Source organism: Peromyscus leucopus, chromosome 4 (assembly GCF_004664715.2).
Source record: "Peromyscus leucopus breed LL Stock chromosome 4, UCI_PerLeu_2.1, whole genome shotgun sequence".
NCBI classification, from domain to species: domain Eukaryota; kingdom Metazoa; phylum Chordata; class Mammalia; order Rodentia; family Cricetidae; genus Peromyscus; species Peromyscus leucopus.
Genome location: NC_051066.1, coordinates 120738339 through 120753835, shown reverse-complemented (window position 1 = coordinate 120753835; position 15497 = coordinate 120738339). Strand labels below are relative to the sequence as shown.

The 15497-nt window shown below is 41.7% G+C and overlaps 1 protein-coding gene across 2 annotated transcripts in view; it reads left to right on the top strand.

Moving 5' to 3' along the window:
• The window catches only part of Dzank1 (double zinc ribbon and ankyrin repeat domains 1), a 52430-nt gene that overhangs the window by 14554 nt on the left and 22379 nt on the right, over positions 1–15497 (top strand). For both annotated transcript variants that reach the window (XM_028893266.2, XM_028893265.2), the window contains exons 6-10: positions 1591–1715; positions 5358–5443; positions 8172–8289; positions 9748–9861; positions 11632–11724. In XM_028893266.2, the coding sequence (XP_028749099.1) occupies positions 1591–1715; positions 5358–5443; positions 8172–8289; positions 9748–9861; positions 11632–11724 (536 nt within the window). The remainder of the gene's footprint in view (positions 1–1590; positions 1716–5357; positions 5444–8171; positions 8290–9747; positions 9862–11631; positions 11725–15497) is intronic.

The following is a 15497-nucleotide window of genomic DNA, read 5'->3' as shown; positions in this document are numbered from 1 at the left end:
ATGAGGTAGAAAGAAACACTCTAAGCAGGCTTCCTGCATGCTCACTGCACACTTTCTTATGGAGTTGTATTTAAATAAGAAAAACGGGAAGGCAGGCTACAATTTGAATATTTATTTTATTGTAGCTAACAGATTAAGACCATGGGAGATAAACAAACAGTCTGGTAAATTTGATTTATTGAATGATTGTATTGAAGGAACCATGAGGTGCCTCACCAAACAAAGAAAGAGTGCTCAGGTTTGGGGAATGGGTGGTGTTTGGGTAAATTTTAAACAAAAGCAGAGTTTTGCAAGAATTGAGTAAAACTAAGCTGCAAGAGAAGGGCCAGCATCAGAGGTGGGTTCAGGTTTGATTACTTTGGAAACCACAAAGGTGCATGTAGGATGTGTTCAGCACATGGTTAGAAAATGAACCTGATTTTTTATGTCTTAGGGGCCAGCAAAATAGCTTAGCAAGTAAAAAAACATTTGCCATGCAGATATGCCCTCATGGCTAGAAACCTCCAGTAAAGGACTATGTCACATTCTTTTTCTAGCAGCAACTACGATAAAGTCAGCCTTCCTAAGTCAATGAACTAGAGCTGAGAAAGAAATAATTAACCCAGTCTAAGAAAATAACCTTCCTTGATACCTTCTACAGCATTCCATGTCAAGCTAAGAAAACAGACCAGTCCAGTTGCAAAGTCAGCAGGTAAAAAAAAAAAATTTACGACAGCCTCTTCTTTGCATGGCTATTACTTACTTACCCAGGAGTCCAGAAACTTTGCTGTCTGAAGTCATGTAAGGAAGACCTCAACTTTTTCTTTTTTCTTTTTTTCATGACAGGGTTCCTCTGTGTAACAGCCCTGGCTGTCCTAGAACTCACTTTGTAGACCAGGCTGGCCTCGAACTCACAGAGATCCACCTGCCTCTGCCTCCCAAGTGTTGGGATTGAAGGCATGCACCACCACCCAGCTTTAGACCTCAACTTTTCCTGAAGACCCAGTCACTTTGTTGTTGTTGTTTTAGAAAACAAATAAACAAAAGCCCCAACAGTATTATTGTTGTTGTTGTGTATGAGGTGCATGTATGCTATAGAGAACAACTTTTGGGAGTCAGTTGTCTCATGGCACATAGGTTCCTAGGACCAAACTCAGGCTGTTGAGGTTTTTGTTTATTTGTTTTCTAAAACAACAACAAAGTGACTGGATCTTCTAGGAAAAGTTGAGGTCTTCCTTACATGACTTCAGACAGCAAAGTTTCTGGACTCCTGGGTAAGTAAGCAATAGCCATGCAAAGAAGAGGCTGTCATAAATTTTTTTTAGTTGAAATGATGTTACCTGCTGACTTTGCAGTTGGACTGGTCTGTTTTCTTAGCTTGACATGGAATGCTGTAGAAGGCATCAAGGAAGGTTATTTTCTTAGACTGGGTTAATTATTTCTTTCTCAGCTCTAGTTCATTGACTTAGGAAGGCTGACTTTATCATAGTTGCTGCTAGGAAAAGAATGTGATGTAGTCCTTTACTGGAGGGTTCTAATCATGAGGGCATATTTGCATGGTTTTATACAGTAACAGATAATCACAAAATAATATATTTAATATAATTATAGACCTCAAGGTAAGCGAAAGAGCAGACGCTAAAACTCTGAAAGATCTTCGCTTCTCCGCGAGTCCACTGGAAATCCCAGCCTACCATGAAGGATCGAGTTCTAGAATAGCTACTCATCAGTCCCAGGTAACATCGGTGGAAATGCTTTAGGCATTTGAATGCTTCCCAGCATACATTCAGACAGTATCTTTCAGCCTTTAGCCATGTTGCAGGCAGTGTCCCAGCTCTTGGAAATGCTGTGTCCAAATGGAAAAGGCTCCATGTTCATCGAGCTGTCCTTTGGTAGAGATTTGAGGCAGACAAATAACAATCAAGTAAATAGTCACACAAATTTTTTGTTGTTTGTTTGTTTTTATTTTCGAAGACAGGGTTTCTCTTTGTAGCCCTGGCTGCCCTGGAACTCCCTTCGTAGATCAGGCTGTCCTTAAACTCAGAGATTTGCCTATCTTTGCCTCCAAAGTGCCGGGATTAAAGGCATGCACCACCACACTGCCTGGCTACACACAACAATTCTTTTTTTTTTTTTTTTTTTTTTTTTTTTTTTTTTTTTTTTTGGTTTTTTGAGACAGGGTTTCTTTGTGTAGCTTTGTGCCTTTCCTGGAACTTACTCTGTAGCCCAGGCTGGCCCTCGAACTCACAGAGATCCATCTGCCTCTGCCTCCCAAGTGCTGGGATTAAAGGCATGCACCACCACCACCCGTACACAATTCTTAATCAGTGATGTCATACACAAGATAAACTTGGTGATGAGATAGCACAGTGGATCTCAAAGTGGGCTCCCCACACCTGCAGCATCATAATCACACAGGAGTCCATTTGAAATGTACATTCTCAGCCCTCATGCCAACCCTAGAACAGAGACTCTAGGCATGGGACCAGTTTCTGCATTTTACTCATCCATCCTTCTAGCCTAACATTGACTTCAGGTCAGGCAGCGAAGTAGAGGATAAATGACAAGTGACAGGTAGCTTTAGACTGAGGTTACCAAGTTTGTGGGTTCTGTGATGATCTGGAATGCCAGAGCTACCCAGAGTGCCCATTCTCATCTGCAGGCAGTTATTGGCAAGGACTTCCAGTCCAGTATTGCCTCATGAATGAATGAATTTGCTACCAGAAACCTATATCTTCATGTCTACTAACCTAATTTAAAAATCTGAGAATCAATCTGGAACCTGAACCAGTATGGGAGGCAATATATATGTGATATAGGCAAAATGAAATTCAGTGTCTCACAATATTTGGCCAAAAATGACCAGTTTATGACTTCTGGTACAGGCCTTGTCTGATGTAACACAAAAACATTAAACATTATACTTCTTCCTTAACAAAATCACTCGGACTGCTCCCCATTGTCTACAGAATTAACTCTGAAATCCCAAGCTTTACTGCCCATACTGTTGATGTGAACTCAAGCCAAATGACGTTATGAGCTTCAGCATCCTTTCCAAAACGAGTATTGTAACCCCTCACATGCTGCAATGACACCTCCCTTCCTCTGGAATGTGTACCCAAATCCATGCATGACTCTTGTCACAGGAATATTAGACAAATGCAAAGTCCATGTTGATGCCATATGCTATGAATTTCTATAAGGTAACTGTTAGGTTCTTTTGTTTTGTTTTTAGAAATAATCTCATGATATAGTCCTGGCTGGTCTGAAACTATGTGGACCAGGCTGGCCTCAAATTTGTGCCAATCCTCCTGCGTCTTGCCTATGTTTTTAAATTAAAATATAATTATATCACTCCTCCTTCCCTTCCCCTTTTCCAACCCCTCTCATGTAGCATCCCCTCTCCTTACTGTAGCTGAAGGTTTCCTGTGTCCACTGGGCTCCTGCAGCCACTCAGACCCAAGTAAACACACAGAGACTTATATTACTTATAAACTGTATGGCTGTGGCAGGCTTCTTGCTATCTAGTTCCTATATCTTAAATTAACCCATTTCTATTCATCTATAAGTTGCCACGTGGCTTGTGGCTTACCAGTACTTTACATCTTGCTTCTCATGGTGGCGGCTGGCAGGGTCTCTTGACTCAGCCTTCCACTTCCCAGAATTCTCCTCTCTCTTTATCCTGCCTATACTATACTTCCTGCCTGGTTACTGACCAATCAGCGTTTTATTTATCAATCAATCAGAGCAACACATTCACAGCATACAGAAAGACAACCCCAGCACCCCACCTTCTCTCCAAGCCATGGCCTGCCTTTCCATTGTTGTATACATTGAGGTAGCACAGGTGATAGATTCTGCATCTTGAGTGCTGGGGTTGCAGGCATGCACCACTGATACCTGGCTGACATACTGCTCTTTAAAAATGTTCAAGGCAAGAAAGCTAAAGAAGGACTGAGGAATCACTTCAAATTAGAGGTGACAACGTGGACATGACAAATAGATGCAAAGTATGGTATTAGATCAGGAAAAACATTTTCCCTAGACCAGGAAGAAACATACATAGCTATAAAGGACACCATTGGCATAACCAGCAGGGTGTAAATGTGGGTTTGTGGATTGTAATATCATAGCCCTTCACTCCTCTGACTCTGACACATGGTTGTTCTTGGGAAATGCATACCCAGCTACTTAGGGACGAAGGGCTATCATGCCTTCAACTTATTACCATGTGACTCAAAGAGAATAAAGAGATATGTAGGAAAATGTTGCCATATGCAATCGTTTGAGCTAGAGGAACAGAAGTTAGTTTGCTAGTTTGATAACTTTTTAGAAAGTCTGATATATCAAAACAACATGTTATATGCTCAGTGTGGTGGTTCACTTCTTTAATCCCTGGTTTTAGGAGGCTGAGGCAGAAAAAAACAAGGCCAATCTGGGCTACTTAGCAAGACCCTGTCTCAAAATAATATTACAAAAATAGAATGAAATGGCATAGCATGGCACAACTCATAGGACATAGTGAATGTCCAGGAGGCAATGGCTGCAGTTGGCCAGTGCGTTTTATTATCAGTAGTAGTATGGCTTGCTTCTCCCCATCAACTTTCTTTTTCAGACTTCCATTCTGTCTCATTCTGCCGACCACATCAGTGTATCCCAGGATGGGCCACGTGTTACCCTGCTGTGGTACCTGTGTTTCCTTACTGCTGATTCCTTTTGTTTTCTGTCTACTCACACACTTTCCTTCACTTTCCCATGCCCATCTTGGTTGTTAGCACTTCTCCCTAAAGCCTGCAAATGTGAATATTCTCGCCTCCAGATTCCTAGGAAACCCACATGAGTCTGTTATCTTGCTGAGTCCATAAGATTTCAACTATATTGTACAGATATGAGGGCTGTGCTTTAGGGACAGGGACCATGTGATATTCTGTTTGTTTTACCCTTTTTCTACCCAAACACAGAAGAGTTAATTCAAATAACCTATTTGAATAAGTGAGTCCTTTTGAGTTTCCTAGAAATATTATCTTTAAGACAAATGGAAACTAACTTAAGTCTTCCAGTTCTAAAATACTGTCTGTCTAATAGTAAATCCAGATATCTCTTTTTTGTTTGTTTGTTTGTTTGTTTTCAAGACAGGGTTTCTCTGTGTAGCTTTGGTGCATGTCCTGGATCTCGCTCTGTAGACCAGGCTGGCCTCAAACTCACAGAGATCCGCCTGGCTCCACCTCCCAAGTGCTGGGATTAAAGGCGTGCGCCACCACTGCCTGGTTTCCCTATGATGGTTTTAAAACTTGAACACTGGTAAATGAATCTGAATGGATCTTCCCTTCCCTTTTTGTGACGTGTATTCCTAGCTCTATCTGTGTTCTCAATTTCAGTCCCCTGGCTTTGCACACATAACTGGCCAGAAGAGTCTGACAAGCACGGAGATCTCACGGATCCAGAGGGACACGGACTTCCTCAAGTATGTAACATGTTCTCTACCTGTCTTAGGTTAAAGTCACAAGTGGTCCATGGAGATGTAAAATGAAATATAACACTGGATTTGCCCACCACTAGCTTTTAAATTAAATTTGTTGAGACAGGGACTTGCCATATAGATCTGCCTGATACTTGCTATGCAGTCCAGGTTAAGCCTCAAACTTGAAATAGTTTTCTTGCCTCAGACTCCTGAGTTTTGGCGTTTACCATGCCTAGAAAAATTTTAGAGTTTTAAAAACATATAGTTGGGAAAAAGAGGCCAGGACTGGAGAGATGGCTGAGTGGTTAAGAACACTAACTTCTAGAGGACGTGGTTTAATTCCCAGCACACACATGGTGGTTCACAACTGTCAATAACTCCAGTTCCAGCGGATCCAACACCTTCTTCTGGCCTCTGTGGACATGGGCATGTATTGCAGGCAAAACATCCATACACAGAAGATAAAACATAGAAAAAAATTAAAAAAGAAAAGAAGCTAGCCAACATACATTAAAATGTGTATCTGTAAAGAGTGTGATTGACACATGTATATGAGACTAACACTACAATCATAGAGGTGAACAAGTTCATCCCTACACTGGACCATCTTACCCTGCCCCGTGGACCAGTCATCTGTTGATCTGGTTCTTGTCACTCCAGTTTGCATCATTTCCATAGTGATGGAATAAATCAAATGGCCTTATTGATTCAGCATAATTGTTTTGAGATTCATACATGTGGCTGACATCAAATGTCTACTCCTTTTATTGCTAAGCATTCTGTTTATTATTGCATCTATGGCATGGGCTCCCCACAGTTTGCTTATCTAGTCACTTGTGAGAGCACATGCTCCTCCTAGTATTTGGCTAACAAGTCAAATTCTAAAACTAATGTCAACTTTTATACACAAGTACATTGGCTTTCATGTCTTTTATGGTAAAGACCAGGAGTCTTGAAGGAGAATGACTAGGTTGTATGATAGGTGATTTATCTTCTCAACCTTTTAAGAAGCTATCCAATTGTTTCCAAAGGAGGTGTATCATTTATATTCACCTTGGCAATGTCACAGAATTCCAGTTTTTACAACTTGACCAACACTTCATATTTTGGGACATTCTTGTGAGATTGTAGTGGTATATCATTGTGATTCTAATTTATATTTCCCTAGTGATTAATGATAGGCATCTTTTATGTGCTTATTTGTCATGTATAAGTCTTTGGTAAAAAGTCTGTTGACATTTAAAGTGGTTATATTTTATATATATATTATTAGGTTGTATTAGTTCTCCCTTGTAAGATAGATGTTTTACAAATACTTTCTAATATTTAGTTCTGTAATTTAATAAAGTCTAATTTACTTGTTTTTCTTTTATAGTTAATTTTTTGTTTGTTTTTCGAGACAGGGCTTCTCTTCTATGTATCTCTGGCTGATCTCATTCTGTAGACCAGGCTGGCCTCAAACTCAGAGATCCACCTGCCTCTGCCTCCCAAGTGCTGGGATTAAAGGTTTATGCCACCACCACCTGGCTATATTTAATTCTTAGTTTGTCATATTTATGAAAAACTTGACAGTTTTTCCACGTGTCACATGCCTGTAATGACAGCCTTAAGGATGTTGAGGTAGGAGAATCACAAGTTCTGGGCTAGCCTGGGCTATATAGCAAGTTCCAGGTTAGCCTGGAAAACACAATAAGACCCTCTCAGCTTATTCGCAACATGGCAAACAAGAAGCAGAGAGTTCATGGGCTGAACCAGGAGGGATGGGTATAACCTTCAAAGTCCATTCTCTGGTAATGTGTTTCACCAGCCAGCCTCCACAGCCTTCAAATGACACAAGAAAGGCCTAGTACTGTAAATCTGAGCCTGTGAGTGTCATTGCAGATTCAAATCATAACATTTCACTGCTATCCCCAAAGCTCATTGCTGTCTCATAATGCAAAATGCAATTTGTCCAATCATGACAGTCTACATAGTCTTAAAAGTCTCCTTAAAACTGATATTAAATATGGAATTAATTAAATGTTTTTGTCCTGTTGTTGAGTTTACTCCTATGCCACTATGAAAAAGCCTTCTTTAATTCTGGTGACTTCATTTGCTCAGACAGCTACTTGCTCTAATAATAAGTAGCCACTCTTGCCTTCTTTTAACTAATATCTTTAGGACATATTATATCTTATGATTTACTTTTGTTCCCCTACTTTAAAGTTGATTTCTTTTAGGCAAAGTATAGTTAGGTCTTACTTTAAAAAATTATATCAGAATCGGGCAGTGGTGGCACACACCTTTAATCCCAGCACTCAGGAAGTGAAAGCAGTCAGATCTCTGTGAGTTTGAGGCCAGCCTGGTCTACAGAGGGAGTTCCAGGACAGCCAGAGCTACACAGAGAAACCCTGTCTCAAAAAACTAAAAAAAAATTAGACAATCTCTGAATTCTAATGAAGGTATTTAGAAACATACACACTTGATTCTTCTCAAGAATTTCCCCTCCAACTTTCATGTCCTGTGAGTGCATGTGTGTGTGCCTGTGTGTCTGAATTTAATTAGGTTTGCTTGCATTAGCATGGGCATCTGTTCAGTAGGTATATCACTGATAAAAAATGCCCCCCCCAGCAACCTTTTACTGCCAGTCCTTTGCGGGTGGCAAGATCTCACGCCCCCTCTCCCTTCCATTAGATGTGTGAGAATGTTAGTGTAAACCCTTATGGAGAAATGGAAACCTGTCTTGCTGTAGGTGTGCCCACTGCCTGGCTTCCCGGCCATCTGATCCCTTTTCTCGATTCTGTCACGAATGTGGCGTTCCTGTGCCACCCATATTTGGCTGCCGTCTTCCACCCCCAGAAGCCTCTCAGGTAAGCTGAAGAATGTTTGAAAACATCACTTTTTGGTTTATGTGACCCGTATGGGTTGCCGTGACAAGGGCCTGGCACATGAGCCACAAATGTGAACACTCACTGAAAGAATTTTGAGCACATTGATCTCTTGCTGTCCAGATCCTTCTTGAGAACAGAGAACATGCTTCTAACAGAATTTCTTTTGCATGGCCTTGGAGAAGACATACTGAGAAACAGGCTGAAATCTTACTGTTTAAATGGGACAAGATTGGCCCAAAACTGTTGTAAGCTAGTAAGGCTTTGCGATAGATGTTTGTGTGGGTTGGACCAAATATAAAACTTAAGACTGTTTTCAAGTTAGCCTGAGTTTTTACTTTTTTTTAATTTTTTTTTATTTTGTTTTTTTGATATAGGGTTTCTGTTTGTAGCCCTGGCTGTCCTGGAACTCACTCTGTAGAACAGGCTGGCCTCAAACTCACAAACATCCTCCTGCCTCTGCCTCCTGAGTACTGAGATCAGAGGCGTGTACCACCAGCACCTGGCAGCTTTTACTTATATTGAGCTCTTTTTCATCTACACATGCAAGTAGAGATGTGTGGCTGTTTGGGCACACTGAGAACTTATTGAGAGATTACAGTTAGATTGCCTGTTAAAATCCTGGGCAAAGTGCTGGAAGAATGTCTTATCAGTAAAGCACTGCTCGACTTGAAAGCACACAGGCAAGCTCAGTCCTCAGCACCTAGCTCACTCTCCAGCTGTGGGGCTGCAGGCTTAGCGTCATTGGTGAGCTGCAGGCCAGTGAGAAACCCCATCTCGAAGGAGATTGACAGCATTCCTGATGATGACACCGGGGTTATCTTCTGACCTACACACACACAAACCTGTACATACATGTACACTTGCACATGATGAACACACACATTTTGATATTTTTTGAGAATCTCGTATATAAACACTACACCTATATCACTCCCAACCCTCCCTATTGCAACACACACAATTCTTTTCAGAAGTTAAAATGGAAATCACAGTGAAAGCAAAACCGTCTACTCAAAACACCAATGAGAACAACAGTAACCAACACAAACCCTTGGGCACTTCACCTGTCTGTGGCTTACCACTGCTCCTCTTGGTTGGCCACTAAGATTGTCAGCTGAGCAATGTCTCTAATGAGGGAGACCCTGTACAGCAGCAGTCACAGACGTACCGCACTCCCAGCCTGCCTGGCCCTGCAGGACCCACTGCCCAGGGCAGGGAGGAGGGGAGCAACCTGTGAGCTCCACTGTGCTCTTGTGCAAATGGCCATTTTCAGGAACTTTTCCGTTTATTTCAGGGTTTTTTTACTCTTAATGGCAATAAAAAAAATCATAGGAAAGGCAATTATTTTAAAAGTTTACAAAAGCAAATCAAACCTTATGAATGAAGTCCTGTCAGCTTTCACCTCCCAAATCAAACCTGACTTTTTCCTTTGAGCAGATGGGCGTGTGTGCAGAATGTGGAAGCATGGTACCCATGAATACCGCCATCTGTGTGGTGTGCGAGGCTCCTCTTGCTCCACAGCTGCGGGCACAGGCCCACTATCACCTGAAGGTAGGGAACTGTGACTCTGTGAAAACATGAATGAGATATACAGAAGGTGATATTTGAATCACTATGTGTCTGTCTTCAGCTGGTGGAGTAGACTAATGATCGATAAACTAATGTCTCATGAACAAACCCATTCTGATTTTTAGGAAGGTGTACTGATCCAAATATATAACTTGTGAATAGGATCTATAAGGGAAATCCCTACACATATTCCCTGAAAATGAATTTTGAGGACAAATTGCAATGCAGTTAATTTAGACAGTTCTTTGCTTAAGTATTCAGATTTTAATATTGAAATTAATTGTGGGGGCCCACAGAGGTTTCCTAGTGAGATCTGAGCTTGCTTTATCCAGCAGGGCTGCATAAGGGGATGCATTGATCATGTGCGTGGTTACCAGGTGTTTAGAAGAGTCTGCACTTGGCTATGTGGTGTGCTTTGATCTAGCAAGGGGGAGGTCTTTTGCCCCACCCCTTGGTATTGTTATAAAAAGTCCTTTTGAAGAGACAGAAGGGGCCGGTGGATGTTGACCCAGGTCCTCCCGAAGTTGTCCTGTTTCTGTCTGTCTCAATCTCTGCTATCTTTCTATGTACAAGTTTCTCATCCCTCTCTCCTCAAGAGTACCCTGGGTAAAAGTGGGAACTGGCTTCCCACAATTTATATTGACTTACAGCTGTCCACTGAAAGTGGTTTCATGTTTTTGTTTGCTCACTCTGACGGTGGCCTCTATTTTGTAGAGGAAAAGTGGTAGAACTATTCACACCCTGACATCTTCATTGCAGCCGAAGCTTCACCCCACAGCTTCCTGCTGCGGCTCAAGGGGCCTCTTTTAGGGAATCTGACCCTGCCACACCCTGCCACACCCTCCCTGGCCTCAACAGCTTTCTGAAACTGTGATGCAAGCCTACATGACCCCCTTAGCATTACATCTTTCGTGGCTACAAAATCAATACCTGTGAGAGGTGCCACTAGGTTCTGCTGCCTGCTCCAGATAAACTCTGGGGTCACTCCTCCCACACTGGTCAGCCTCTGCTCCTCGGTGGTGACTGAGCCCACCAAGCACTGACCTGAGCAGTTGTACCACTTCTTTCCGATCCATCTGCACTGTAGAAATGGGGGCCTTCTGTGGGTGGGGTCTACCCTGTAGGCATTTTCCTATTATCCAGGGCAATATGTGAGGTTTCTCCTTAACTGTATTCATCTTATCAACAGTTTCAGCTTCCCTCCTTCTCCATCTCTTCCTCCCTTTCTTCTCATTTCCAGCTCTATCTAGTTCTGTCGTCTCCTCTATTTCTGTGTTCCATCTTGACTCTTGGACTGACGTGGGAAATTGCATTAACATTCTCTTCTGACAGTCACTTCTTCCACTTCTATCTAAGTCATAACCTACAGAAGAAAAAAAAAAACCTAAATTCATAGTTAGCATAAAGTCTCAGGACCCAGCAGACCTGTAATCCACACACGAACCTCTGCTGCTCTCAAGTCTTTCTCTTCGTGGTATAGGCTGTCAGGTTTCCCACACTGGGGATGGGAACCTAACCACTGGGAAATTTCAGATTGTCTCCCTTACACGAAGTGAATACTGTCTTCAGTTTGCTTGCTTGCTTGCAGTCTTGCCTCTTTTAAAACCGTGGTCGTTTGTCCAGCACTATGTTATAACAATCCCCAGACCAATGCAGTATTCCTGACTCTGCTGCCACACGGCTGGCTGACTGACACAGCCAGCACCTCCACCCTGTCGTTGCTCATTCTGTTTCTCATCCTCTGTTGTCAAGGAGAAGATCGTCTGTCGCTCCTGTGGCACCGTGAATCCTGCTCATCTGAGACACTGTGTCGTCTGTGAGGGGACCCTGTCTACCACACAAGAGGTAGGTGGACTGAATGTCAATGTCCCCATCTTCGGTGGTCACTAGTGCTCGGTGCTGATGTTGACAGAGAAGGCAGACATGGCAGTGGGAGGAAGGAGACCATTATGAAATACAAACTAGGGCTACGAGATGGCCCAGCGGGTAAGAGCACTTGCCACAGAAGCTTGTCAACCTCAGTTCCATGGACTTCACAGTGGAAGGAGAGAACTGACTCCCCAGATGATCTGCTGACCTCCACTGCAGACATTTTATCTATGTCAGTCTTCTGATGCCTGAACATAGGATAACTTTCCACTTACTTCTGTCCAATTTCATTTCCTTTCTTTCGCCAGCACAGGTGGTATCATATTTAACCTTACACTATCACTCTTTACCAGCACATCATACATGCTACCTTATGATGTCACCTTTGTGTCTGTAGAATCTATGGTTATGTGCTTCTCTTATGCTTGGAAATACGGTTGTCCTGTCCCCTCCTCCCATCAGGCCAAAGATGTGTGAATTTTATGGTCTTTTCAAAGTCTTCACACTTTACATCCTGGTTTTATTTTGTTTTTTATTTCCTTCTTTTTGCTTTGATTTTAATTTGGTCCTTTTTTCAAGTTTTTTTTAATTTATTTGTTCACTTACTTATTTTTTAATTTTCTTTCTAATTTATTTGTTTGGTGTTTGTTTGTTTGTTTGTAACTATGTAACCCTGGCTGGCCTGGAACTCACTATGTTGACCAGGCTCACAAAGATCTGCCTGCCTCTGCTTCCTGATTGCTGGAATTAAAGGTGTGCCACTATTCTTGGCCTTATTTTTTTCTTCACATTTTCTATTTAGTGTGTGTGCGCACACATGCACATGAAGGTCAGAGGAAAACATTTTCCCCTTCTACTACGTGGGTCCTGGGGATCAAACTCAGGTTGTCGGGCTTGGCAGCAAGCACCTTTACCTGCTGAGCCAGCTCTCCAGCCCCTTTCTAATTTCCTAAAATAAGACCTCAGACCACTGACTTTAAAATTTTTTCCTCTTTCTAGCACAAATGTGAATTTCTGAAGATCTTCTTTAGCAAAATTCTGTGAATATAAATGTATATGTTGCATTTTCATGATAATACCATTAAAAATACTGTCCATTTTCACTGGAATTTCTTTTTTGAGATAAGACATTTATTACTTGTTTGCTTCATTTCCAAATATTATTAGTAATGGTGACTTAAAAGTTAACTCTTTTTTTATTTATTTTTTGTTTTGTTTTCAAGACAGGGTTTCTCTGTGTAACCCTGGCAATCCTGGAACTCACTCTGTAGGCTAGGCTGGCCTCAAACTCAGAGATTAGCCTGCCTCTGCCTCCCTGGTGCTGGGATTAAAGGTGGGCACCACCACCAGCCACCACGAGTTAACTCTTATTGTCAGAGCACATGCTCTGTGTGATTTGTTACTCTAATAAGATTTATTCTGTGGCCCATCATACGCTCTAACTTGCAAGCATTCCAGGTACACCTGAGAAGTATGAGTTTCCTGTCATTGTTAGATGCAGTATTCTATGAATACCAGTGACACAAATGGAATGCTGCAAATACATTTGCTGGAGTTTGTTTGTTTGTTTATTTGTTTGTTTTCTCCTTCTAGCAAATTTTGAAGAAAAGTTAGTAAATAATTAGACAAACATAAAAATGAAGAGTTGAAAGCATTAATAAAAGAAATGGAAGAAAAGCTGAGCACAGTAACAGGCCTATAATCCCAGCCCTCGGGTTCAGGCAGGAGAATCATGAATTCCAGGCCAGCCTTAGCTACACAGCAAGACTCTATCTTAAAAAACAAAAGAGAAAAAAAGAAAGAAAATAAAATTGAAGACAGGAATAAGTGGAAAGTTATCCCATGTTCAGACATCAGAAGAATTAACATAGATAAAATATTTGCAGTTTCCAAAGCAGTCTACAGATTCAGGGAAAACCTGTCAAAATTCCAATGACTTTATTTTTTACAAAGGAATCCTAAAGTCCACATGGAATTACAAAAGCCTTGGAATGGTCAAAGCAATCTTAAGCAAAAAAAAAAAAAAAAAAAAAAAAAAAAAAGCAAAGCTGGAGCCGTCACACTTCCTGATGTAGTGCAAAGCCTTAGTAATCAAACGGCACAGGGCATCAGATACAACCCAGGCCAGTGGAGCAGAGCCCCAGAAGAACAGTTGGCCCAGGAATAACCCACATGTTTAGATATTCGTTTGTTTTCTGTTTGTTTATTTTCTGCATATGGGTATTTTGGCATCATGTATGTCTGTGTGCCGCTTGTGTACCTGGTGCCCTCTGAGTCCAGAAGATGGTACTGGATACCCTTGGGTTAGAGTTACAGATGGTTGGGAGCTGTCACGTGGGTGCTGGGAATTGAACTTGGGTCCTCTGGATGAGCAGCCCTCTTAACCACTGAGCCATCTCCCCAGCCCCCTCCCCCCAGTTTATTTTTGAACAAAGATTCTAAGAACACAAAATGAGGAAAGGACAACTTCTTTAATAAATTGTGCTAAGAAAACTAAATCTCAGCCTGCTAAAGAATGAAACTGGACCCTTTTCGTGTACTATGTACAACAATCAATTAAACACAAACTTAAGATTCGAAGCATAAGACTTGAAAGTACAAAGCTACTAGAAGAAACAAAGGAAAACCTCTAGGTAATTGTCTGGTGATGACTTTCTGGCTGTGGCCCTAAAATATAGCAATGAAGGTGAGAATAGGCAAGCAGGGCTACAGGAAAGGAAGATGCTTCTGCACAGCAAAGAAAGGAGCAGGATAAAGACCTGAGCAGACAGAAGAAGACGCTGAAACTACACCTCACGAGGGTCTGTCACCCCAAGTATGATAGACTAAAGCAACACCATAACAAAAAGTGCTCAAAAAATGAGCAAAGGACTCAAATAGATACTCCCCAAACATTACAAATAGTCTGCAGACACTGGAAAGATGCTCACACTACTAACCATCAGCTAGAGCCAGTGAGGTGGCAGAGCAGGTCAGAACACCTACTGTGCAAGCCTGACAGCCCAAGTTTGATCCCCAAACTCATGGCCAAAGACAAAACCAACTCCCTGAGTTTTCCTCTGACCTCCTGATGCCCTCCATGGTAAGCACATGTGCACACACATGCACACGCACACATACATAAATTAACTCTAGAAATCTATAAGAAGTATTGCCTCACTCCAGCTACAATAGCTGTTATCAAAACAAAACAAAACAAAACAAAGATAACGAATGTGAGTGAGGCTGTGGAAAAAGAAAAACTCTTCTGCACTCTTGATGGAAATGTAAATTAATATAAACGTATAGAAAACGGTCTAGAGATACCTCTAAAAATTAAAAATATGTTATCATATAACCCAGAAGTCTCACTACCGGATATATAGCCAAAGGAAATATCAACAACATGACAAAGACATAGCTGCATCCCATGATCATTGTGATTCACAGTAGCCACGATGCAACACCAACCTGAGTTTATCAACAGAGGAACAAGATCAAGAAAACATGGTATGCACACTGAGTAGAATACCATTCAGCCCTTGAAAAGGAGGGTATCCTTTCACCTGTAACGCGGAGACATTATGTTGAGTGTGAAATAATCCAGGCACAGAGTCAGATACTGAGTAGTCTCACATACATGCCGAGTGTAATGACACCAGAAAACCACAGAAACCAATGGGTACCAGAGACCCATTGGTGGTGCTCTGGGAAGAAGTTGGTGAAAGATACATTATACTTCTGAGAATACATTCAAGAGCTCTGTTGTT